Source organism: Vombatus ursinus, unplaced genomic scaffold (genome assembly GCF_900497805.2).
Source record: "Vombatus ursinus unplaced genomic scaffold, bare-nosed wombat genome assembly UNPS02012082.1, whole genome shotgun sequence".
NCBI classification, from domain to species: Eukaryota; Metazoa; Chordata; class Mammalia; order Diprotodontia; family Vombatidae; genus Vombatus; species Vombatus ursinus.
Window position 1 is genome coordinate 3,194,366 of NW_020951860.1, and position 26,914 is coordinate 3,221,279.

Here is a 26,914-nt window from a genome sequence, read left to right on the forward strand (position 1 = left end):
TAAGGAGACTAAAGACAAGAGACAGAGTAGGAGAAATTTACTAAAGAAGTTGGGTGGCAATGGGAAAGGTGTATACCAGAAGGGTGCATGCCAAGAGTTTGACCTTAGAAAAGAGAAGGCCCACCTCCTCATCTGATAGCAGAATAAAAGAGATATTGGGACTAGAGTCTCTTGGGTCATTGGTATAGTCTGAATATATTTGAATGCCATGAAATGAAGAGGGAAGAAGTGAGAGCTTTGAATAAATAATCTTAATTTTTTCAATGAACTATGAGGTGAAGTCCTTAGCTGAGAGGGTTGGGGGGAGAGGATGCTTTGGTAGAGTTAAGGAAATATGAGACAGTTTGGACCAGCTGCTGTGGAGATTTGAATAACAAATCAATTAGGGAGGAATAAAATGTTTGCTTTTTTACAGTGAGGGCCCAGTTAAGATTAGATAACATAAATTCATAGCGGGACCAATCAGCACATTTGGTAATTTCTTCCAACTTTGTTCAATATCTCATGAATAGGATTGAGGAAGTAGCATGGTAGGAACAATCTACGAGTGATTGTGAACTCGTAGTTCTTCAGTAGTTTGATTGGTATGCTATTGAATAAGTAAATTAATTTAGGTAGTATTTCCATTTTTATTATTTTGATTTGGCCTTCCCATGAGCAATTAATATTTCTCCAATTATTTAAATCTATCTTTATTTGTGTGAAGAGCATTTTATAATTGTATTCATATAGTTCCTATGTGTGTCTTGGCATGTTGACTCCCAAGTATTTTATATTGCTATTACTCTATAAATTATTCTCCTGGTTCTACTCACTGCACTTTGCATCAATTCATACAAATCTGTGCTCATTTGCTTCTGTATATTGCAAACAGTGTGGCCTTGTTTAGTCCCTTATGATTTCCAATTCATAGTTGCCTTTTTATGCTTTTCTTGAGGCCTGTGTTTGAATCCCATTTTCTACTTAGCTCTGGTCTTTTCATCAGGAATGCTTAAAAGTCCTCCCTTTTATTAAATGTCCATTTTTCCCTTATGGGATTATACTCAGTTTTGCTGGGTGGGTTATTCTTGGTTTTTATCCTAGATTTCTTCCCTTCTGGTATATTATATGCCCTCCATTCCTTTATAGTCATGGCTGCTAAATTTTATACAATCCTGATTTTGGGTATATGGTACTTGAGTTATCTCTTTCTGGCTACTTGTATTTTCTCTTTGATATGAAAGCTCTGAATTTTGGCAATAACATTCCTAGGAGTTTTATTGTATTCTTTCACTTTCTACTTTACCCTCGGATTCTAAGAAATTTGGACAATTTTCTTTTTAAGATTTCTTGAAATATGATGTCTAGGCTGTTTTTTTGTTCATGGTTTTAAGGTAGTCCAATGATCCTTAAATTATCTTTCTTTGACCTGTTTTCTAAGTCAGTTGTTTTTCCTATGAGATATTTCACATTTTCTTCTATTTTTTCAGTCCTTTGACTTTGTTTTATTATTTCTTGATGCCTCATGGAGTCATTAGCTTCCATTTAGCCAATTTTAATTTTTAAGGAGAAATTTTCTTCAGTAAGGTTTGTATCTTTTTTTTTAAGGCAGTTAGGGTTAAGTGACTTGCCCAAGGTCACACAGCTAGTAAGTGTCAAGTGTTTGGTCTGAGGCCAGATTTGAATTCAGGGCCAGTGCTCTATCCACTGCGCCACCTAGCTGCCCCCTGTATCTTTTTTTTTTTTAAACCAAGATGTTCATTTTCTTTTTATGATTTTCTTGGATACAATTTATTTTCCCATTTTTTCCTCTACAGCTCTTACTTAAATTTTAAAATCTTTTTTTTTTTACTTTTTTAAAACTTCTTCTTTAACTCTTCTAGGAATCTTTTTTGGGGTTGTGTCCAAATTGCATTTTTCTTTGAGGCTTTGCTTTAGATGTTTTCAAGTCATTGTGTTTTTCTGTGTTTGTGTCTTGCACTTCCCTGTCACCATAGTAGTTTTTTACGGTTAGGTTCTCTGTTTGCTCATTCTTCCAGCCTGCTTCTTGGCTCTATTCACTTTTGAGGGATATATATCTGGCCTGAGTTTCTATCTTTTTATGCTCTTTTGCTGCTTTTACAACTCAGTTGAGCGGAGGGGGATCCTGCAAGTTTTTCAATGCTTCCAAAGTGGTATGATCCAAAAAAGGGTCTATTCATTGACCTTCTAGTCTGAGTTCTATAAGATTCTGACCCAGGTTTGGTTTTGTTGGATTGTACATGATTGTGTTTTAGTAGACTGCTACTGGATGCAGTCATTGTTAGCCCAATGGGAAGTTAATTCCACTGCAGGCTTATGTGTGGAACTAAAATTTATAATTGAGTCCCTGATCTGTTCTTGGGCTCAGAACCACACAGCTAAGTTTCTGAAATATTCCTTACTTCCTACACAGTGAGAGGCTTACTTGCTTGTGACCATCCCTCTCCACCTTAGAACTGTGAACTGGAACTAGGTAACGGGCAACAGAGTTTCCAGATGGCATTCATTCCTGCTCCCAGCACTATTTCATGAGTTCCCTAGGATTTCTTTCTACCCCAGTAGTCTCAGCCCCCTTACCATCCCTAGGTGTTCAAATGTTCCTGGTTTCTGCTACTGAGCTACGTTTCTGGCTAGCACCCACCCCAGTGTCCAAAGACCTCTCTGGTAAACTGCCCTGAGCTGAAAAAATAATTCATTGTGAATCTTTTCTTAGTTTTCCCAATCAGAATTTGGTCTTCCATGTTTTCTGGGTTGTTGTGAAGGAGGGAAGCTAGATGAACTAGACAAAAATGTTTTGTTTCACTGTGCCCCCAAATATGTTACTTTATTTGATGAAACATAAGCTCCATGAGGACAGAGATTGTTAAATTTTTGTCTTTGTATCACCAGAACCTAACTCATTTTTTATTAATAATTCTAGATTGATTATATGGCTTTGAGCAAGCCTCTTAACATCTCTGAGCCTCGGTTTTCTCATTTGTCACAATGGGGCAATGAACTTTCACAACCTGCATCTCAGGGTTGGTATAAAGTGCTATACAAATTGTAGGTAATAATATGAATTGTCACTATTGTTATTTGGGATAAGGAAATGGAAAAACAGTCCAGTGTCTTTGCCAAGAAAACTCTATTGACAGTTTTGGTGTGGAACAACTGTACAACAACAAAAACCATTGTTATTAGATAGTGTGCTCTCCTTTCCATAGGGACGCTCTTTAGGCTCTCTCAGACATAAAAATAATACCACACATGGAACATCTACTTCTGGTTTGTAGAAAATGAGTAGTGATGGTCCACTGGAATCTAAGAACTCAAAGCATTTCTCACACAGCAAACTGAGCAAACCCCAGTTTACCTTCTAGAGAAATATGGCCCTAAAAAATTAGTCCCATCTATTTTTGTTTTGACAGTCAATATAATAAGTACCATTTATTGCTCTCCCAGATGGAGTTTTCGCTTATGACCCTATACACATTTATTAAGTGTCTACTATTTGCCAGGCACTGTGCTAAGTGCTGGGTATACAAAAAAAAAAAAAGAGGCAAAAGGCAATCCCTACCCTCAAGGAGCTCACAATCTATTGACAACATGCAAAAACAATTATGTGCAAACTATGTGCAGGATAAATTGGAAATAATCGACAGAGGGAAAATACTAGCATTAACAAGAATCTAGAAAGGTTTCTTATAAAGGGTGGGGTTTTAACTGGGACTTAAAATAAGCCAGAAGGTGGAGATGAGAGGGAGAGCATTCCAGGCATGAAGAATAGCCAGTGAAAATGCCCTGAGTCAGGAGATGGAGTCCCTAGTGCAAGGAACAGCAAGGAGGTCACTGTTACTGGATCACAGAGTATGTATCCCTTGATGAGTGAATAACCACTAGCAAAACTACCCACATCTCTTACCTGTAGGACAGCAGTCAGCAGTGTCTTTACTCACAAGTGCAAACCATAGAGCAAATAAGTCACATCACTGGGTCCCCTTGACTGACCTAAAGGTACAGGCAGGAAGAAAAGAAAAAAGGAAGATGAAGAAGTGGAAATAATGTTATTTAAATAAGGCTTTAAAGTTTACAAAGGATTTCCCTCACAAAACTTATATGAGATAGAACAGTAATCCCCACCTTACAGATGGGGAATGTGGAGGCATAGAGAGGTAAGGTGACTTGCTTAGAGTCACAGAGCTAGTAAGTGTTGAAGCTAAGACTCAGACTCAGGGTCTTCTGCCTCTAAGGTCAGCGTTTTTCTCCCCTAAACTATTATGCTTCTTAAGAGAAAAGTAGCATCAGGGGAACTCAGTGGTGCAGCGCATAGAGTGCCAGGCCTGGAGTCAGCAACACCTGAGTTCAAATACAGCCTCAGACACTTGCTAGCTGCGTGACCCTGGGCAAGTCATTTACCTCTGTTTGCCTTAGTTTCCTCATCTGTAAAATGAGCTGGAGAAGGAAATAGGAAACCACTCTAGTATCTTTACCAAGAAAACCCCAAATGGGGTCACAAAGAGTCAGATATGACTGAAAAACAATTGAACAGTAGTAGTAGTAGTAGTAGTAGTAGTAGGGGTGTGTGTGTGTGTGTGTGTGTGTGTGTGCATGTGTGTGGTGGGGGGGGATGAAAATTTCTGGAACAGAGAAAGAGGAAAAAGAAAGAAATATGTGTATGTGACATGTTAGAGTAAAACGAATAGCACCCATTCCACAGGTCACCTTTTGGTTTAGGCTGGCCCTCTCCTAGGGCTGACAGTGTTTTATTGATCCTTCTTCTTTCAGGGAACCTGGAACAAGCCAATGAAGAGTTACGAGCAATTATCAAAAAGATCTGGAAAAGGACCAGCATGAAGCTCCTAGACCAAGTAGTTCCCCCAGCTGGTGGTAAGCGCTTTGCTGAGGGCCTCCCTCCTCTCTCCTGCTGCAATGGTTTTTCTTCCTGACACACAGGAAGAAAGTGCCTAAATGGTGGTCTTGAATCCAATAGACCTGGGGAATCATAGAGGAGAAAAGTGTCTCCAGATCCTATATGTAGGGCTTGCAAGCACTCTTAAAGAGACTGGAGTGATATACTTCTGCGGAGCAGGCCAAGCAAATTCCTTTGATACCAAGATGCTAGGCAGGGACAGCCACAAGCAGAGCTCTAGTGAAAGTCCAGAAAGTAACTGTTCTCCCACAGAAAATTGGACAAACCTCTGTTTATTTTCTAGGAAGCTTGACCCTGAAAAATAAGTCTCTTCAATTATTATTTTGTCTAGAATCATTTATTTCATCCTAGACTACATGGGCAGAATTTTGAATGGCCTTCTTGTTTGGGAATGGGAATGGTGCTCCCTTGAAACTAGCAGATCAAAGGTACCATCACTTCAGCATCTATAGGCTCTGCTTGTAGAAAGTACGGAAGCAGGAGAGGTCATCCAGATCTCACCAGATTTAGCCTGAAAATCCCCATCCCTTTCCCCAATCTCTTGAAGTAAGGGCTTGCCTAGGGAAGGTAAAGTGCTTAAGTTTTTCTCTTGGGAGCCTGACTGGGGGCCAGGGCAGAGGGTGGGGAAGAGGGGCTGCAGCACAAGGGTCTCAGTTGCCTAACCCATCCCTCAAATAGGGAATTAATATATTGTTTCTGATCTTGGGTGTCTAGGGACTTGATTCATTCATCTAGTAAGAATTTATCAAACATCTGTCTAAACAGCAGATTAAAAATTAATTAAAAATTAAACAGTCCCTGCCCTAAAAGTGTTTCCATCTAGTAGGGGAAATGGCAGATATACAAATAAATAAATAAATATAAAACATACACAAAGTAAACACATAATAATTTCTGGTGGAAAGGGCAGTAACAACTGGGAGATCTGGCTTGGCTTTCCATAGAAGGTAGCCCTTACATGCTGCTGAAATCTATATATCCAGTCCTAGTCTCCTGAGCTACAATCCCACATCACCAATTAGAGATTTCTAACTACATGTTCCATATTCATTTCAAACTCAACATGTCCAAAACAAAACTAATTCTTCACCACCCCAACCCCAAATCTTTCCCTGTTTCTAAAATCCCTTGTTTTAGTTGAGGGCAATGCCTTTCTTCTAGTCACCCTTGTTTGCAACCTCAGCTCTTCACTTTCCCTCACACCGCTTATCTAATCAGTTGCCAAAGTCCTGTAGATTCTTCCTCTGCAATATGTCACATCTGTCTACTCTGCCTTCAACCAGTCACCACCCTTTCCTAAGCCCTCATCATCTTCCACCTGGACTATTGCAATAATCTCCTAATTATTCTCCTAGCCTTCAATCTCTTACGTAGGCTCTCCATCCTCCACACAACTGCCAATGTGACAGTCCCAAAGCACAAATCTGGACCAATCACTCAGTTGCTCCAGAAGTTCAGATTCCTATTGCCTCTGAAATAAAATAAAAACTCCACTACTTGATATTTAAAACCTTTCACAATATGGCTCCAGTCTACTTTTTCAAGCTTATTGCATATGATTCCCCTTTATACAGTCCCAGCCAACCTACCTATTTGTTATTCCCTGTATATTTCACCTCTTATCTCCAAGCCTTTGCATAAGCTGTCCTCCAGGCCAGAAATGTACTTCTTCCTCACCTTTGCCGTATACAATGCCTAGATTCCTTCAAGGCTCAGTTTAAGTACTATCTCCTATACAAAAGCTAACCAGATTTCCCCAGTTGCTAGGGTTTTTTCCATCCAAAAGTAATTTGTATTTCATATAAATATATTCATACACATATGTAAATACAAATACATACATAAAATATAGAGTATGTGTACATATATAAATATAGTGTGAATACATATATAATGTATGTATACATATACATATATAGAGTATTATATATATTATATGGTGTGCATAAATATATAGCATATATACATATGTAATGCATGTATACATATATGCATATACTTATGTACATGAGTTATATTATACCTATATAGTGTATATACACATATACGTCTATAAATACGTACTGTGTATACATATATACCTATACATGTGTGTATGATATGTACACATATATACATATGTGGGAACATAGTATATATACATACATGTAAACGTAGTGTATATACATATGCATATTATATTTATAGTGTATGTGTGTATGTATATGCTATGCATATATATGCTATTTACTTATTTGTGTCACCACCATACATGTAAATATAGTGTATGTACATATGTATATTATATTTATAATGTGTGTGTATGTATATGCTATGCATATATATATGCTATTTACTTATTTGTGTCACCACCACCTCCCAAATAGAATGTAATATAAATTCCTCGAGGGGAGAGATCATTTCATTTTTGTCTTTGTATCTCCAGCATCTAGCATGAAGCCAAGTACATAATCGGTGCTTAATAAATTAGTATTGATTGATTGAAAAAAGACTATTGGTAACTATTGGCAGCATGTAAGGGCTACCTTCTATGGAAAGCCAAGTCAGATCTCCTAGTTGTTACTGCCCTTTCCATCAGAAATTATCACGTGTTTACTTTGCATATGTTTTATATTTATTTATTTGTGTATCTGCCATTTCCCCTACTAGATGTAAACACCTTTAGGGCAGGTACTGTTTAATTTTTAATTACTTTTTAATCCACTGTTTAGATAGATGTTTGATAAATTTGGTAATGTAGTTTCATTCAATGGTAGGAAGAGTCAGGCTTTCCAGTTAGAAAACAGAACTTAAGCTCAGAGGGGAAGAAGGCAGCCAGGTCTAGGTTCCAATCTTGTCCCTTCGTTTTGCTCCCTTCTTAAAACCCCAAAGTGTTGCCTTGAGCGATTCACTTAACTCCCACGGGCCTCAATTTTAGCATATGTAAAATGAGGGACTTAGACTGAGGTCCCTTTCAGCTTTCTAGGGGTTTGGAACTGAACAAGAATTAATCAGGAATTATTGATAGGAAACATGAAATTGCATTCCTCGTCACACACACTAACTTTGCTTCCTCCCAAACCTTCCTCTCCTCGTCCCCTGGTGCTCCACGACCCTCTCAGACGACGAGGTGACTGTCGGCAAGTTCTACGCCACCTTCCTGATCCAAGAATATTTCCGAAAATTTAAGAAGCGCAAAGAGCAAGGACTAGTGGGCAAGCCCTCCCAAAGGAATGCTCTGTCTCTCCAGGTGAGAAGCTAAAGCGAGGACTGTCCCTTCTTGTGTGTGTCATTGGACCTCTTTGGCAGTCTGAAAAGACAGGCCTATGGACCTCTTCTCAGAATAATGAGTTGGGTTTTTTTTTAAATTCATAATTGAAGGAAATGCTAAGTTTCAGATGAAGGCTAATAAAATACCGAGTGGATTCCCAAAAGTTAAGAGCCTCTAGGCTAAAAGAATTAGCACACCCCTCAGATGTGATCTCCTGTCACTCTTCTCACTTGTTGCCTGTGGGTTCAAGGTCAGTCCTACAGAGTGAAGACATCGGAGGTTTCCAAACCCAATGAAAGCTTCCCTACAAATTTCCTTTTTTTTTTTTTTTTTAGTGAGGTAATCGGGGTTAAATGACTTGCCCAAGGTCACACAGCTAGTACATGTCAAGTGTTTGGTGTGAGGCCGGATTTGAACTCAGGTCCTCCTGACTTTAGGGCCGGCACTCTATCCACTGCGCCACCTAGCTACCCCACCTACAAATTTTCTTAAGGTTGACATGCCACCGTACTCTCACACTCTGAATGCACTGGGAGGAACCATGCTCATCCTAGGACGTGGGATCTCCCAATATGGATATGGCTGTCCCTGTTTCTCTGCTATGTCACTTTTATAGGTACCTCACTGTACAAACTGTCAGCCAACAACTGGACTAAACAGACTCGGGGAGAGAGGGCTTTCTCCCCTCCACGGGTCTGCGCAGCTGGACTACAGTCCAGGGCAGACCATTTAACCTCAGTGAAGCTCCCACACTGTACTAGGTGCAACTTTCAATGTGAACACAAGCTGATAAAGGATACAGACAGGTATAGCCAAATACATGTAATATGTAATATCATATAATGTAATATATACATATATATGTATACATACTATACATGTATACACAAACTATAGAAACAGGTACACACTGGTTACCTGCTAAACAGAGAAGCAGTAGATTTGGTCTGGTCAAGGGTGGAACCTCGAGGTAACAGGGAGACTGCTGGCTTGATGCAACCTGGATGTGGGAGGCTGTGACATGGAAGAAAGAGGGTTCTCACACCCCCTGGCCGTATTCTAGGCTGGTCTTCGTACGCTTCATGACATCGGGCCGGAGATTCGACGGGCCATCTCTGGGGACCTGACAGCTGAGGAGGAGTTGGACAAGGCAATGAAGGAAGCTGTTTCTGCTGCCTCTGAAGATGACATCTTTAGGGTAGGTGGATGCCGGACCCTACAGCACAGATCTCTCATACACCATTTTTTTTTAAAAAGTGGACAGAGAAAAACAATCAACCGAGTAGGCCTACCTCTGACTCCAATCCATACTAGCAACACCCTGCACTTATTGCCAACTAGAAAGGTGGGAGGAAACGGGGAAGAACGAGTTAACTCCTGAACTGGGAGGAGTGTCCCCTGTTCGGGGAATGGATTTCTTCCTCTGCACTTGGAGGTGGACCTTTCAAGGGAGATATCTCTATAGCAGAGAAGAGCTCCTGACCATGTTTGTGTCAGGGCTCATTCCAACAACTTCTGTCCTGGAGCTTTGGCAAGAACTGGGATGGAGGGGAGGCCCTTCTTCAGTGTAAGTAAACTAGTGTTTCATCATCATTATCATCATCTTCCCATCTCCCTTTTTTTCTCTCTCTTTCCTTTCCCCAACTCTTGTAGGCTCATAAATAGGCTTACAGATTTTAAGCTTGAAGGAATCTTAGAGTTCACTGATTCTGCCTCCTTCATTTTACATATGAGGAAACTGAGGTGCAGAAAATGTAGCTGACTTGTCCAGGGTCACACAGGCAATGAGCAGCAGAGCTGGGTTTCAAACCCCATTACTTTGACTCCAAATTCTATGTTCTTTGTGCTGTACCGTGATGTCCTATTGGACTCCCTTCCTTCCCTTCTCTCCTTCAATCAAAAGCAAATTGACTTAGGGAAACAAATCTCTACTGGAGACTATACTACCAAGGCTTCATACAATTTCACTATTTTTAGAATACATCAAGTTGAAAAAGCCCTCCTATCAAAGCTCTAGTACACCCTGGTATCAGAAAAGTAACCAACTTGTGAATAGCCACTCACTCATCCACCCAGAGTAATCTATCAGTCAGCAGGCATTTAAGGAGCACCTACCATGTGCCAGGCACTGTGCCAGGTTCTGGAGACTCAAAGACAAAAATGAAACAATACTTGCTTTCAAGAAGTTTTTTATTTTATCAAGACAAGAAAAGATTATTGGGAGAGAATACTGGCTGAATGTCTTTAACTCTGAGGGATCTCCTGGGAGGAGGACAGATTGTATCTGAACAACGTGTTCTAGCAGATTGTTGGTCTTTATTATCTTCCCAGCCTGGATGGGAAAATCATAACCATATGAGTGTATTGGTTCCCCTTCTTGAAATCTAGCTTGGAAGGGAAAACTTGCACTCCCCATCACTGGCTCAGAGTCCAACCAAGAACCTGATTGATATTCAGCCATGCCATCTGGAAATACTTTTCAAATCCGGGCCTAAAAGTCATCACCAGCTTTAAAGGGTTTATTTTTTTAAATCTCTAGACAACTTTTGGAATTATTGGGATGTTAGTCTCTAACTTCTGTCCCTTTAATTCTGTCCTTTTCATTTCTCCTAGTTATTTCCCAAAGGGCAGGTTCCTCTTGCTCTTAAGTGTCCATGTCAATCAATAAGTCAGTCAATCAGCATTTATTAAACACTGACTATATATGCCAAGCACTGTGCTAAGTGATAAGGTCCTGTATTTCAGCTTCTACTACAAGTAACCCCAGAAGTGGCCGATGGGGACAAAACTTTTCTGCTTCTGGGATTTTGATTGAGGATTATTTCTCCAAAGGAGGGGGAGGAGACAGCTGAGGGAACATTATCTTCTCCCCAACTCCTACCCTGTCTTGCTTACAGAGGGCCGGTGGCCTGTTTGGCAATCATGTCAGCTACTACCAAAGCGATGGTCGAAGCTCCTTCCCCCAGACCTTCACCACCCAGCGCCCACTGCATATCAACAAGGCGGGTAACAGTCAAGGCGACACGGAGTCACCATCCCATGAGAAACTGGTGGACTCCACATTCACTCCCAGCAGCTACTCATCCTCTGGTTCCAATGCCAACATCAACAACGCCAACAACACTGCCCTGGGCCGCTTCCCCTGTCCCACCGGTTACCCCAGTACGGTCAGCACAGTGGAGGGCCATGGGACCCCCTTGTCCCCTGCCATCCGGGTGCGCGAGACAGCATGGAAGCTCAGCTCCAGGAGGTAAGCCAGGTGGAGAGATTTGCGTTTGAAGTATGTGGGGCATAAGCAAGGTGGCCTGGTGGAAAATGAGCCAAGGAAGTTAGGGGAGGAGGGGTGGCGAGGGAGAGTGACAGAGATAGAGACAGAGATAGAAAACTCAACCCCTCAGTCTGCCCATTTTCCCTTAGGCTTGTAGTGTGTCTAATGATAGCCTGGGAAGGAGACGGGCACCATATTGGCCTCACACCTGACTTGAAGAATCTTTCATTTCACTTCATATTCTGGGAGCAATAAAACCTCTTCCCCACAGATAGAGGGAATCTCCATAATGCCAGGCTACTGGACAGAGCCCTAAGTGGCTAAACTGTGATACTGCTGCTCCTTTTCCCTCCCCTGCCCCACTAACCCCCAACTGACATCCTATACAATTGTAAAAAAAAAAAAAAAATGGAGAAAAGCCCACCTGTGCAAAAACCTGATAATTATTTATCATTCAAAACTGTGAATTAGTGCCTCCACAAAGGGGAAAGCCCATTCTATTTCTGTCCCTCCTACTACCACAGTTATCCCCTCTTCTCTGTTTCAATGACCCAGAGCTCCTCTCCTTTATTAAAACCTGCTCCCCCCTGCCCCCAGGATCTGTTCTCAATAATTTATACCTTGGTATAAAGGTGTCCCTGTGTCACCTCTCCCAGAACAATTTGTATTTTAGCTTGATCACTAGTTGTAAATTCAAAGGCTTTGATACCTGCCCAGGTCTGGTGGGGAAGGCATTTGAAGAGGGAGCCTGCCTATTTTGCCCATTATACGCCAAGACTTGCCCTACCCAAATGGTCTCAGCTGTGCTGTCTTCTTTCCTGACTTTGTGTTCGCTGCTCACTCCCCCCATTTTTGCTCCCTAATGGCACCAGGATGCATTGTTGTAGAATGTCATGATGGCAGGTGCCTCCTCTGCTGTGCACCTCTGGAACAACAGGCAGGGTCAGAGAATGATCTATACTGGCAGCTTCGTATCCCCTAAGTAAAGAAGGAAGAAAGGAAGAAGAAAAGAGGGGTCCCACACACACACACACACACACACACACACACACACACACTTGCATATCATATTTATTTAGTATTCTTTCCAGATGAGACAGCGTACAGATGATAGGCTCAACAAATTACCATAACGTCTGATGACCAGAGAGTTTTCGGGGACCGGGTCTCTTCTGTTCCCTTCCCTGCTTTCTGTTTGAGGAGGAATGAAATACAAATTATCCTGCAGATCCCAGACCGTGTGATTGTGTGACTATCTCTATGAGGTGGAGTAAACAGTGGGTAATAAAAAGAGTGAGAAAGTGTGCCTTAGATGGAAGCAGGGTAAGATTTTCTCTCCCTAAACAGGGCACTCATCTGGTGATCTGCAGTAGTATCTGGTTTAAACACACACACACACACACACATACATTCACACACAAGTTTTATTTTTGTTTTAAGACTATAATCTTTTGACCTTACTTTGTGGAGGATGAGGAATATAATCTAAGGGGGACCATGGGTCAAAGTGGACTGTTTGATTTTTTGCATTTATCTAAAGGCAAAAGGCCATGTGGTGATATGAATACAGAGCTAGAGAGGTCTGGATTTAAGTCTACCTGCTCACCAAACATACACACACATACTGTCTTTGTGAACTTGGACAAGTCACAACCTCTTAGGACTCTAGGTAATCCTATAAGACCAGAAGTCATAGAGAAGGTGCTGACCTATATTAGAGAGGGAGTTTCCTCTTTTGGGGAGTCTCACATATGAATTTAATCATGTATCCTATTTAAAAAGGCACAGTACCTTAATGCTGCATTAATGCCCTCCTAAGATAGCAAAAACAAAACAAAATAAAAGAACCAGAAAGCAAAAAAAAAAGAAAAACAAAAAACTACGGAGGTGATACCAGCATGTTAGGTTGACTCTCAATGGAGAATTTGTGGGAAAATATAGACAAAGATGGCACAGGTATTCCCCCAAGTCATCTCCCACACCTGGAATACACTCGTTCCCCTCCTCAAATGCTCTACAACCATTCGTCTTTGTGTCTCTTCTGCCTCCATCATGTTCTACCCTGTGTCATACCATCTATGTATATGCAAAGTCTCCAGGGGTAAATGCACAGTTCTTAATGTTAGGAGACCTGAGTTGAATTCCCATAACTATAGACAAAGTACTTCACCTACCTGCTTCACACAGACGTTGTAAGGAAAGTTTGTAAATTTCAAAATGCCAAATAAATATGAGTTCTCATTATTAGACTAACTTCTGTGGAGAAAGGGGTAGATATTTTTCATATTTATATCCTCAATGTCTAGTATAGTGCCTCACACATAGGATGTGCTTAGTAAATGTTTATCAACTCTACATGAACTGAGGGTTAAGGCATGAGTTCCAGCTTTATCATTTTCTCCATTCCCAGCAATGAAATCATGGATCTACCAAAGTATTGCATACCTAAAACACTGACAAGAAGTTTTTTTTTTTAAATAATAAATAAAACCAAGGGAAACTTAAGAAAACAAGTTTAAATAATTTTACCTAGGGTACCATACCTGTCTTGACTGTGTCCCATGGACAGTCCAATCCTCCTAAAACTAATCCAGTTATAACAAAAAGAATTTTTTCACATTTGTATGTCACTTCAAAAGTTACAAAGTACTTTTCCCTACAACAATTCTGTGAAGGAGATAATGTAAATATTATCTCTGTTTCATAGAACACTTCAGTTAGTGTACACCCCACCTTCTGACTTCCCTATTTCTATCAATGGTGCCATCATTCATTCCATCCCTCACAAACCTTGGTATTGTCTTTAATTTTCTCACTCTCCTATCCACCCAACCCCTATTATTCCCATTTTTATAATATCTTTCCCATCCATCTCTTCTCCTTTCATATTCCTGTCACTATTCTTTTTTAAATTCAATTTGTATTTTATTTTCTGTTCCAAATTTTCCCTTCCTCCCTCCCCTATCCATTAAAAAAAAAAAAAGAAAAACATCACCCCTGGCATACCTTCTCTCCCCCTCTTTGACTATTCAGTTTAATTCAAGAAGCAGTTATTAAGTGTCTACCACTTGCCAGATACCATACTGGGGGAAAGGAGGGTAAAATCAATCCCCGCCCTCAAGAAGCTTACATTACAGAGCAGAGTGGAGTGGGGAGGAAGACCCCAACACATATACAGATAAATAAAAACAAAATATATGTAAAGTGATTTGTATTACTTTGTATATATTAAAGGGGAACAGTGGGCTCAGTAGGGGTGTAGGGAATCAGAATAAACTTCCTCTGGGAGGTGGCACTGAACTTTGAAGGAAGCTAGCTGGGTATCCTACAGGGCAGAAATGAGGAAGGCAAGTGTTGCAGGTATGGGGAGACAGACTATGAAAAGGTACAGAGATAAGAATAGAACGCCATGTTCTGGGGAGTCAAATGTGACTGAAATAAGTGTCTGAAGGAGGGCTAAAGGAGAGCAGTGATGGGCTGGAGCCAGATTTTAAAAGGCTTTAAGAGACAAAAGAATCTGTATTTTATCCTAAGGGCTTTAGAGAGCCGCTGAGCAGGGGAGTGACTTGGTCAAGACTTCTACTTTAGGAATATCAGTTTAACACCTAGGTAAAGGATAAGTTCTAAAAGAGAGAGACTAATTGTATTATATTATTATTATATAATTAGTCTCACTCCCTATATTATATAATAAGGCTATTATTTGATCCTTGACAATTCCAAAGAATTCCCGGTGAAAAATGCTACCCACCTCCAGAGAAATAACTGATGGAGTCTGAATATAGATTTAAGCATACTATTTTCACTTTATTTTCTTTCATGATTTTTTGTGTTTTCTTTCACAACATGACAATATAGAAATATGTTTTGCATGATTGCACATGTATCACCTGTATCAAATCACTTACTGCCTCAGGGAGTGGGGAGGGATGGGAAGAGGGAGAGAATTGGAAACTCAAAAAAAATTTAAAGCCTATGTTAAAAATTGTTTTTACATGCAGTTGGGGAAAAAATAAAATATCCAAAAAAGAGGCAGTCCAAATGAAAGGGAATGAACTAGGTTGGTGGTTGTGTGAGAGGAGACAGCTGCAAGATATATTAAGGAGGGGGCAGCTAGGTGGTACAGTTGGATAGAGCACAGGACCTGAGTTCAAATCTGACCTCAGACAAACATTTGACACTTACTAACTGTGTGACCCTGGGCAAGTCTCTTAACCCCAACTGCCTAAAAAAAAAGTGTGTGTGTGTGTGTGTGTGTGTGTGTGTGTGTGTGTGTATAGATATATATGTATATATATTAAGGAAGTGGAATTGACAAGACTTGGCAATTTATTTGGATGTGAGGAGTGAGGGAGAAGGAAGAGTGAAAGATAACTCTGAGACTGTAGTGGGTATACTACACAGAAATAAGAAACTTAGGAATCAGAGTAGAAGGTGGAATTTGGGGAACCAGGTAGAGACTGAGTTCTGCATAAGACTTGTTGAATTTAAAATGCCCACTCAAACAGCTGAGTGGTACAATAGAACTCAAAGCCTGGAGTCAGGAAGAACGGAGTTCAAATCTGGCCTCAGATATGAACTACGTGACCCTGGGCAACTCACTTAACCTCTTTCTGCCTCAGATCCTTCAGTTATAAAATGGGAATAATAATAGCCCCTGTCTCCCAGGTTTGTTGTAAAGATCAAATGAGATAATATGCATAAAGTGCCTGGCACATAGTATGTGTGTTTCCTTCCCTCCACTGGACCGCTGGCTGGAGATGTCCAGTAGATGGTTGGAGTTGAAGTACTACAGTCCATAAGAGATAGTAGGACTCAGCATAAAGAACAGGAATTCATCTGCATAGAGATGATAGTTAAGCCTGTGGGAGCTGATAAGACTACTAAGAGAAAGGGTATAGAAAGAAAAGAGATGACCTAAGACAGAGGCCTGGGGTACACCTTAGAATAAGAGGTAGGATTCTCCCCCAAAGGAGCCTGAGGAGCAGCCAAATAGGTAGGAGAACAACCAAGGTCAAAAAATCCAGGGAAGAGAGAGTATACAGGAAGAGAAAGTGTGCGACAATGTCAAATGCTGCAAGAGGTCAAGAAGGACAAGGACTGAGAAAAGGCCATCGAATTTGGGGATTAAAACCTTGGAGTAAGCCATTTCAGATGAACAATGAGGTCAGAAGCCAGGCTGCTTCCAATGTTGAGAAGTATGTCTAAGGTGTGAAAGTGGAGGTGACGAGCATAGACAGTTTGTTTTTTGTTTTTTGTTTCCTTAGAATTTGGTTGTAAAAGGGAAGAGAGATATAGGACAGGAGCTTGAAAGGATGGCAGACTCAAATGAAGGTTTTTAAAAGATGGAGGAGATTGATACATATTTATAAGCAACAGAGAAGGAGCCAGCAGATAAGAAGGGGTTGAAACATGGAGAGAAAGAAACCAAACTCATCCTTTAGAAACCAACTGAAAACCACTGCCTTCCCCCTTAACTAAACTCCTGCTCCCAGTAATGACATTTTCCTCTTCAGACATCCTGGATTTCAAGTTGTTTTGCACTGACCTTTTTCCTTCATTCCCCTGGAGATTTCCATGGCTTTAGGCCCTTGGAAAGTCCTCCCCTAATCCTATTCCAAATTATATTTATGTTAAAAAGTTCAGCCTCCCATGAGCACATTCTAGTTAAATAATAGTTAAAGCTGATTCTAGCTTTGCTCAAAACTTAGCTGTTACATTTGTTTTTCCCAAGTCAGCATTTGGGTCTTGTCTCTCAATCAGCCTTAGTATTAGTAGCCATCATCTTCAGAACCTGTCTTCGTTTCATCAACTGTGTCCCATAGCCAGAAGTAGACTGCCATCTGTCTCCCTTTCAAACCCATCCCTTCCCCCTTAGACTTCCATCTAAGTTCCTGTTCCTCTTCCAAGGGAAGCATTCAGGTTAGATTTAATTTATGTAGCAGAGAAATACTGGATCAAATCTTTCCTAGCTGCAATTAGCAACTTCACTGATTTCCCCATGTTGGTATAATGCCAAGAACATTGGACGAGGGGTTAGGAAAGACCTGGGTTCTAATCACAAATCGGACACTTATTGTTTGACCCTGGAAAATCACTTAATTTCTCCAAGCCTCTCTTTTCTCATCTAGAATATGGGCATAATAAGACTAATAATAACTCACATTTATATATATATATGTATATACACACACACACACACACACACACACACATATAAAATCTCACTTGAGCCTCACAATAACCTTGTGAGACAGGAACTAGATAGAGATATCTATATGATGAGGATTATAATAGTATCTCTAGACCAGGGAATCTGTTCATTATTTAATCAGGACCTGGCTGTATTTTAAAATTGTAATGCTAAGATTCTGGTAGACCACTCCTTTTGGAGATAGCTGAATTATCTAGTAATAATAAGAAGTAGTTCATATTTCTATAATGCTTTAAGGTTTACAAAAGGTTTTTGCCACAACAGCACTGTGAGGTAGGGAGATGGCATGGTGTGGTAGATAGAGCCCTGGAAATGGAGTCAGGATAGACCTGGGTTCAAATCCTACCTCTGACACTTGCTAGGTGACCACTAGCAAGTTTTTTAATCTTTCTGAGTCAGGTCCTAATTAGTTAAAATAATGAACAAATTCCCTGAAATGGTTGCATCACTTGAATTCACATTGCATATTTCCCCTGGGCTGTAACCAATTGCAGGGGGGGGGGAGGGGAAGAAGAGGAACAGAATGAAACAAGCATTTATTAAGCACTTGTTATGTGCCTAGCACTATGCTAAGGATTTTATAAATATCCTATTTATTCCTCATGACACCCCTGTGAGGTGAATGTCATTTTGACACTCATGTTACATTTGAGGAAATGAAGGTAGACACAGGTTAAGTGACTTGCCTAAAGGCCAACCAGCTAGTTAGTATCTGAGGCTGGATTTGAACTCAGGTCTTCTGACTCCAGGCCTAGCACCACCTAGCTATGATTTGCCCAGAATTACACAGGCAGTATGTGTCAGAAGCAGGAATTTAACCCAGGTCTTCTTGGCTTCAAGGCTAGCTCTTTATCCACAATACTATGCTGCCTTTCCGTATTTAAAAAGACAAAAACAAGACAGAGAATTTTTTTTTTGCTTTTTTTTTTGATGAGGCAATTGGGGTGAAGTGACTTGCCTAAGGTCACACAGCTAATAAGTGTCATGTGTCTGAGGCCAGATTTGGAATCAGGTCCTCCTGACTCTAAGGCCAGAGCTCTATTCACTATGCCACCTAGCTGCCCCCAGACAGAGAATTTTAGAGGAGGGTGTCAACCCTATTCTCAATAGGCAGAGATCCTTTTGCCAAATTACTTCTACCTCTAGGATAATAATGTCCAATTAGAGGAGTCTCCAGTCACTCAGCTATGCTGAGATGTGTACCTCTACATGCAGAGAGGAGGAACGTTTAATCCCCCTAACCTGCAGGAAGGAGTAGCAGAAGTAGAAGCTGGAGATCTTCTTAGAGTCCTGCACTTAAAGTTCTCAAATCATGTTTGACCCTGTAAAGCCTTTTCACATCTACTTTCTCATTCGTTATAACTATGTGAGGTAGATAGGACAGGCATTATCATATTTACTTTACAAAGGGAGGGACTCCCTTTGAGGCATCAAGAAGTAAAATGACTGGATCAACATCACATGACAATTTAGTGATAGAATTAGGGCTCTTTCTGTGACATGACTGTGTCCCCTTTCTAAACCCAATGTGCTGTGTCTCTCATACTCATTTCTTATGGAACGAAGAAGTCACAGTAGAAAAGTCTTCCTTTTTTCTAGGGCATGACTTTAGCCTAAGATGGGCATTTCTTAATTGTCTTCCATGCTCTGTCTCCACAGATACCACTCCCGGGACAGCCGGATAGCCATGGTGTACCCAGAGGAGGCAGCTCTCAGCAAGAGCTATGAAGGGAATGTGAATGAGAACACAGAATACTGCAGCAAGCCCAGCCTGATCTCCACTGAGATGTGAGCCCAGTGGTCCTTTACCCAAAGGGTGGGACCACCTCATGTCAGGGGAAAGTTCAGCTTAGGAATGAAAGATCGAGGAGGTCAGAGACTCCTGAAATTCTTCTTTTGTGTTGCCCAGTTTAATTGGGGCAGGTTGTAGAGGGGGATAACCTCTGTAGAACATCTGTGCTGTTTTGATAGCACAGTGTACAACTCAACACCAGAGGTCCCTGTGAGCAAGGAGTGGGTGGAGATGCTGGTAAAACTAGAGCTTGTCCATTGCTCTCCTGAAAAGCTCATGTATCCTACAGGCCAGTCAGGCTTTTGAAGAAAAAGTTGATGTGGCAATCAAGGTAGCTAGTTGGCCAGATGGCTGCATAATGCGACCTAGGCACCAAAGTGAGTTAAGTGGCAAACGCACGTTTGAGAACTCCTACCAAGTAGGAGAAGCAAATATTCCCCATGCCAAATAACACGGCAAAGTTTCCAGTGTTAGCAACTCACCCCTGCTCTGTTCTTTGCCCTGAAAAAGTACACAAAGTGCAGATTCCCCAACAGATCATTTCCCTCCCCAACTTTGCCCTCTGGGGTTGTCTGACCCTGAACAGGAGCACACATAAATCATTGTGGGAAGTGACATAACTTGGCCTCTGCAAACAAACCCTGAGTTCTCTTTGTTCCAGGCTATCCTATCAAGATGACGAGAATAGACAGCTGACACCACCAGAAGACAAGACCAGACAGTCTATGAAGAGAGGAGGATTCCTCCACTCTTCCTCACTAGGTAATTGATCATGCCTTCTCCCTTTACTGTGGCCAGACATCCCCAAAGGTCCTTTCAGCGGGTAACCTGAGGTGTGGGACTATCCCAGGAACCCTAATAGCTTCATTCCTTGCCTCCCCCATTCTTTAAAATACAAGACCATGGGGCAGCTAGGTGGCACAGTGGATAAAGCACCGGCCCTGAAACCAAACGCTTGACACTCACTAGCTGTGTGACCCTGGGCAAGTCACTTAACCCCAATTGCCTAAAAAAAAAAATACAAGATCATATATGTAAAAGTAGCTTGAGGGAAAGAGAAGGATGGCATGGAGAAGCTTAAAAGTTGGTACATTTGGGTGAATTAACTGACAGTAGTTTTCTAAACTAATTTATCCATGGAACACCTTTGAACCACAAAACACCTCTGAGCTTGAAAAATATTGACATGTTGTTGGCACAAGGGAAGAGAATATAAAGAAGGAACTGGGAATTTTGGAACAAAATTAAGGGATTAAGCCTATTTTCATATTAAAAACTTGTTGCCTCTAACAAGTACTTTTAATATATATAATTTTATATTTACAATTTGAAGAGGGGAAATTTTCTCCTGGAAACCTGTTCACATTTATGAAACTGCACTGTTCCATAAAACACAACTGAAAAATTAGGCCTAAGCCACTCCATTTCTTCATGTCTTCGACTGTGCTAATATAAAAAGGCTTTCCACTTATTTTTTTCTGTCCACTTCAGGTTGTGTGTAATCCAGTCCTCCTCCCTGGGATACCAAGATGATACCACCCAAGGCACTATGGGCTAGCTGGGAAAAGATTCTAGTCAGAGTCAGACACTCCACAGCAGAGATTAGGCAAACTCCTAAGTTTGAACCACGTGTTCTTGAACTGCTGGGCAGAGCTTCCAGAGACAAGACTTCAAAGGGGTGGGGCTTTGGGATTTAAGGACAGCATACAAAATGTCACTAAGCATCAGGGCTAAGGGTGGGAGAATAGGGGGTGCTTAGCAACCTGGCTCCCCTTATACTTTCCAGAAAGACATAAAATATCTGGCAAGCCACCAAGAAATCCTCCTGGGATGATAAAACTCTGACCCTAGTTCATTGCAATTGGTATTGCAGGTCGGAGAGCATCCTTCCATTTGGAGTGTCTAAAGAGACAAAAGAACCAAGGGGGAGACATCTCTCAGAAGACAGTGCTGCCTTTGCATCTGGTTCATCACCAGGTAACCATTCTAGAGAAATCACTGACCACTGGGGCTAAAGAGCCCTGAAGAGCAGCTGAGCGATTCCTCAGGGTGTGAAGCCCTCCTACACAACATTATTCCTACTTCTGTAAGAGTGGTGAAAGCAGGGAATGCTCTAGAGAGATGACATTATGTTATAAATAGACAGATGGACCTAGCTAGAGTTAGGATGACTGTGCTCTAATTTTCTTGGCTCTGACACAACCTATGTGACCCTAGGCAAGTCACCTGACCTCTATAAACCCCACTTTCCTCATTTGTAAAATGAGGATAATATTTGCACTAATGTTAGTTAGTTAATAAGTATTAATGAAGTGCCTACTATGTGCCAGGCACTATACTAAGCTGTTGTGAGGTAAGTTCTCTGTAAACTTTAAAGTACTATAGAAGTGTGGATCCTTATTATTGGGAAACTGTAATGATAACGTTTCCAGGGCCCCTCAAGCTGTTAACCCCTCATGAAGAGCTGCCATAAAAAAATGTTCAGAGTAGGACCACCAATTTTCCCTAAGTAGATGGGAGCCTGGGTAAGGACTGTAACTTCCCTTGATGGAGACCCAGGTAATAATGCGATTCAACAAACTCCTATTAGACCCCTCTTATTAAGAAAGATAACAAAAGAACCCCTGTTCTGAAGGAACCTATGTTCTAGGAGGGGAAGAAGTACAGTATGAGGGAAGCCAAAGATAGAGGGAACACTGACAGATGAGGGAATCCAAAGAAGTGAGGCCTGAGCTGAACTTTGAAGGAGTGATGACAAAAGAATTCATTTCAGGGATGGGGAATAGCTTTATGCAAAATAGGTACGTATACTTTGTATATTCATACTACTACGTACTTTATGCAAATATACGTAGGCTACACAATGGTCCAGTCTGGGTAGAGAGGTTGTGAAGAGAATAGGAAATAAGTCTGTAAAAGTACATAGCAGCCCAGTTACTGAGGCTCTTACATGATAGTAAGAGCTTTCTTTCTGAGGAAAAAGGTCAGTGGCACAGGACATGATGCCAGTTCTCTCCCTGTGTTGCCACAGATCATCTATTGTAAAGATTGAACTGGTCCTCATGAGCATTCAAGCAGAATTGGCCTTCCTTATAACTACATGATATCAGGAAGACAAAGTATAAGTTTGGTTTGGGACATGAACAAGCAAAAAGTTAAATGAGGTTTCTATACCAATGCAGAGCAGCAATAGCAGAGAACCTGATGAATGGTACAGATAACTTCCTCAGGAGTTCAGAGGAAGGAGAGGTCACTTCAGGCTGGCATGGGTGAGGGAGGAGGAGGGAAGGACTTGGCTGGGTATTAGCATCTTATCTCCAAGTCTTCATCACCACTACCTGGTAAAACAAAGTGTCCACAATCTCCTATCTTCATTGCTGACCATAATTGCCTCCTTTGTGTCCACAGGCATTGGCAGTGACAGGCCTCAGCCCTCTCCTTCAGAGAAGCCATTCTCCAAACACCACATTCCCCAGGCCAAGTGCCACCCCCCCAGCAACTCCTCATGGCCATGCCTGGCCCCTCCAGCCCATTCCTACACTGTGGCTAGAAGGAGCAGAGTCCAACGAAAAGCTCAATAGCAGCTTCCCTTCAATCCACTGCAGCTCCTGGTACGCAGAAAATGCCAACTGTGGGGGCAGCAGGGGCAGCACCTCCCGGAGAGCCCGGCCAGTCTCCCTCACTGTGCCCAGCCAGTCTGGAGCAGCTGGTAGACAATTCCACGGCAGTGCAAGCAGTCTAGTTGAAGCGGTATGTGGCATCAACCCCGTAGGGAGCAGGGGAGGGAGAAGCCACGGCACTGTTCTCAGAAGCCAGTGGAAATGGAGGGGATTTGCCAGGGGTCTTCAGAAAAGGAGGAAAGCAAATATCAGGATGAACTCAGCTCTTTCCCAAGTGGAACTGTATACAAACCCACTTAACCAAAATAGTCTTGACCCTCTCATTAACCTTAGAATGCTACCCTGATCCATATAGAAAGTCGGCTTGTCTACCATTTAGTTTCCCTGGGGATACTGGGTAATGAGAATAAAGGCTTTTCAGATTTATGAAGGAATCTGACTGACCAAGTGAGCGCTGATACAAAATACAGAAAAATTAAATTTAATATAATCATCAAACATCTCCCAAAGCACAGGGTGTATTTTACTAAAGGTAATTGCAGGTCAAATTATGCCCCCTGGAAACAGAGTGAGATGGCATGTACAAAGTACTTTAGTAAGCTTTAATGTGCTATTATTAATAATCATTTTTTCTTATTATGATTATGACCTCTCTCATTAAAATATTGAAAGCCACCAAATCACACATGAGTTATAATAGGCTTCTAGAAATTGGGAACCAGTGCCTCCATTCCCAAGCCCAAGTGTTAAGAATATAGGAAATATATTACCAGGTTCTTCCCAGCATAAGCCACCTAGAACAGGCTGTCTCTAACCATGACAGTGCAGACGTAGGATCAAATACTGAAAGCAGGAAGGAACCTGAGAGTACAGCTCGGAAAAGCATCCCAAAGCTAATATGAAAATATGTTTTATGTGATTTTATATATATATATATATAATATATATATACACACACACATATATATAATCTATATCAAATTGCTTACTATTTTAGGAAGAAGGGAAGGGAGAAGAAAAGGAGGGAGAAAAATTTGGAACTCAAAATCTTGTAAAAATGAATACTAAAAATTATCTTTACATATAATTGGGAAAAAATAAAATACTATTTTTAAAAAGAGAAAGAAGCATCACAAAGGCAATAATTAGCAGAAATGACTCTAGATCTAGTCCTCTGACTCTAAATCTAGCACTCTTTCTACTGTGCTATAATAACTGTCTTCAGTCATGTAGGGAAAGGATTTCACTTATTCTGCATGGCGCCATTGCAAAAGCTGAACAGAATTTTCAGAGAAGCACATTTCTACACATTGTAATGAAAAATATCTAACAATTAGAGCTATCCAGTAGTGGAATGGGCTATCTCAAGAAATAGTGAGTTTCTCATGTCCATCAGTCACAAGCTTTTATTAAGTGCTTACTATTGTTCCAGACAACAACAGCAACAAAGCCTTGTCTTCAAGGAGTATATGTTCTCGTTGGGGAGGCAACGTGTCAATAGCTAGGTATATCCAAGATATACACAGGGTAGAATGAGCATAACCTAAGAAGGAACTGCATTAGCACCTGGAGGAGGGGATTCTTCAGCAGATATTGGATGACCACTTGGGAAAAATGTTGTTGAGGGAATTACTCTGAAAGCACAGGTTGAACTAGATAAGCTCTGAAGTCCTTTCCAGCTCTGAGATTCTCTATGAGTCTGTGATTGGTTCAACCACATTTGAGTCAATACTAGATATCGCTGGATTAGGTGGCTGGAGGACAAAGTTAATGTTAAGCGTAACCATGGCAGGCCAAGGCTAATGAGCCTGATAGAGTGGAAAGAACTCTACAATTAGAGGACCTGGATTCAAATCCCATCTCTATTGGTGTACTAACTGTGAAACCGTAAACAAATCTATTAGCCCCCTTTGGGACTCAGTTTCCCCATCCACACAACGTTGGACTAGTCTTCAAGGTCTCTTCCAACTTTAGGTCTATGATCATAGATCATAATAGGTTGATGATGCCAGGTCCCTAAGCAGAGTTCCCAGGAGCTTAACCTAAGTGCACAGGCAATCAGAAAAATCATCCACTGCCAGAATCCTGAGCAAAGAAGTCTACCTTCTATAATGATTTCCTTATTTGGTTTTTCTATCTCATCCTTTTATCTCCTCCTCAGGTCTTGATTTCAGAAGGACTGGGACAATTTGCCCAAGACCCCAAGTTCATCGAAGTCACAACCCAAGAACTTGCTGATGCCTGTGATATGACAATAGAAGAAATGGAGAATGCGGCTGACAATATCCTCAGTGGTAGCAGCAAGCAGAGCCCCAATGGCAACCTATTACCTTTTATTAACTGCAGGGACCCGGGGCAGGACCAAGCAGGTGGTGAGGAGGAAGAGGGAGTGCCCAACCCCGAATGTCGAAAGAGCGAGGAGGAGCTCCAGGACAGCAGGGTTTATATCAGCAGCCTGTAGTTGCTGGGGCTGTCATGATTCGGGATTTTTTTTAATTTGTTTCAATGTTCCTAATAGGTTCGTTTCAGAAGTGCCTCACTGTTCTCGTGACCTGGAGTTAACCGGAACAGCGTTCTTCATTCATTTCTGTTGGGATGAGAGACAGAGTTGGGTGGTGATGAGAGAGAGATTTTCAGGGGAAAGAGAAGCAACAACCCCAGTCCACAGGTGTTAGAGTGGTGAGGAGGTGGAAGAATAAGGGAGGGAGGAAGAAGAGAACAGGTACCTGCCCCCTCCTTACTTCAGGCCCTATACCAGAAAGTGACAGCTGCCTACTGTGCAAGAAGGATAATATCAGTTTCCTGTGGGCCACCCTCACCAAAAGGACCCTGCATCAAATGGGTGTCTTTCAACTTTGCTTGTAAAAAAAATCATTTTTGCACATATTCTGTATGAGCCTCACTGTCTCCATAGAGCAAGGGCCCTATGGATTTGGAAAAGAAAATGGCGGCATGACTTCTGCTGAAGATCCCAACACTTTGCCAAAGGGGGAGGAAGAAGAGGAAGAAAGATGCAGGAGAAGCTATTAGGAGAGGGGAGCAGGGGGAGGGCAGGGGGAATGTATAGAAAGGTGCCACTGCAGCTACAAGCCAAGATTCCAAGGAGATTGGGCAGGCAGCTCTGGCCATGCCCACCCCTTCAGGTTAGGGTCACATTGCCTGCACAAGCCACATAGAGCTCTGCGTTAGCAGTGGTGCTGAGAAGTCAAGGCTTATGGGGATTGGCACTGCCCACTAATGTAGCTCACCTTACAAAGTAAGGTAGCACAGGGCTTCTATAGAGTGCTCATTTGTTTTTGCAGTTTTGATATTTTTCTTGGCAGCATGTTCCAGTTTCCATTTTTAATTTTGATTTCTGAGGGTTCAGGGAGGAGGGAGAGTGTTTACAGGGCTTTTAAGCCACCCACCTTATCATTTTCACTTTGGCAAATGTAAATCAGGTTTGGTTTCATTGTATTATTTAAACAGTTGTGTTCTTGTTTATTTTTGGTGATGTTGGGAGGAGGGGTTCTTTTTCCCCATTGGAGATTCATTAGAAATTGTTATAGGAGAGTTTTACCAACATTTGCGTATACCCAAGACTTTATTATTTTTTTCTTTGGTAGTAACAGAAACCTGGGGGGTGGGGGCAGGGTGTTTTGTTCTATAATTTAAAGATAGTAGGCAGTGCACTCAGTGTAATCTTGCACATGTGAGTGCTTGAGTTGGGTTCATTTTCAATTGGTTATGTTCATGGATGCCAGAGATAGAGGTATGTATGTGTGTGTGTTGATGTGCCTAGTAGGTTGAGTTGGGTGATACTGCATGGGTGTGTATGTGTATGTATGCGTGCATGCATGTGCAGTTCTCCACTCTTTG

General features: G+C 41.5%; 1 protein-coding gene across 1 annotated transcript in view; it reads left to right on the forward strand.

Moving 5' to 3' along the window:
• Window positions 1–26,070, forward strand: part of CACNA1C (calcium voltage-gated channel subunit alpha1 C) — a 752,540-nt gene extending 726,470 nt beyond the window's left edge. The window contains exons 40-48 of the mRNA XM_027857289.1: window positions 4,768–4,869; window positions 8,014–8,141; window positions 9,226–9,360; window positions 11,060–11,412; window positions 19,304–19,432; window positions 20,098–20,198; window positions 21,310–21,413; window positions 22,845–23,186; window positions 25,218–26,070. Coding sequence (XP_027713090.1) covers window positions 4,768–4,869; window positions 8,014–8,141; window positions 9,226–9,360; window positions 11,060–11,412; window positions 19,304–19,432; window positions 20,098–20,198; window positions 21,310–21,413; window positions 22,845–23,186; window positions 25,218–25,517 — 1,694 coding nt within the window. The 3' untranslated portion in view covers window positions 25,518–26,070. The remainder of the gene's footprint in view (window positions 1–4,767; window positions 4,870–8,013; window positions 8,142–9,225; window positions 9,361–11,059; window positions 11,413–19,303; window positions 19,433–20,097; window positions 20,199–21,309; window positions 21,414–22,844; window positions 23,187–25,217) is intronic.
• The last annotated feature ends 844 nt before the right edge of the window (window positions 26,071–26,914 follow it).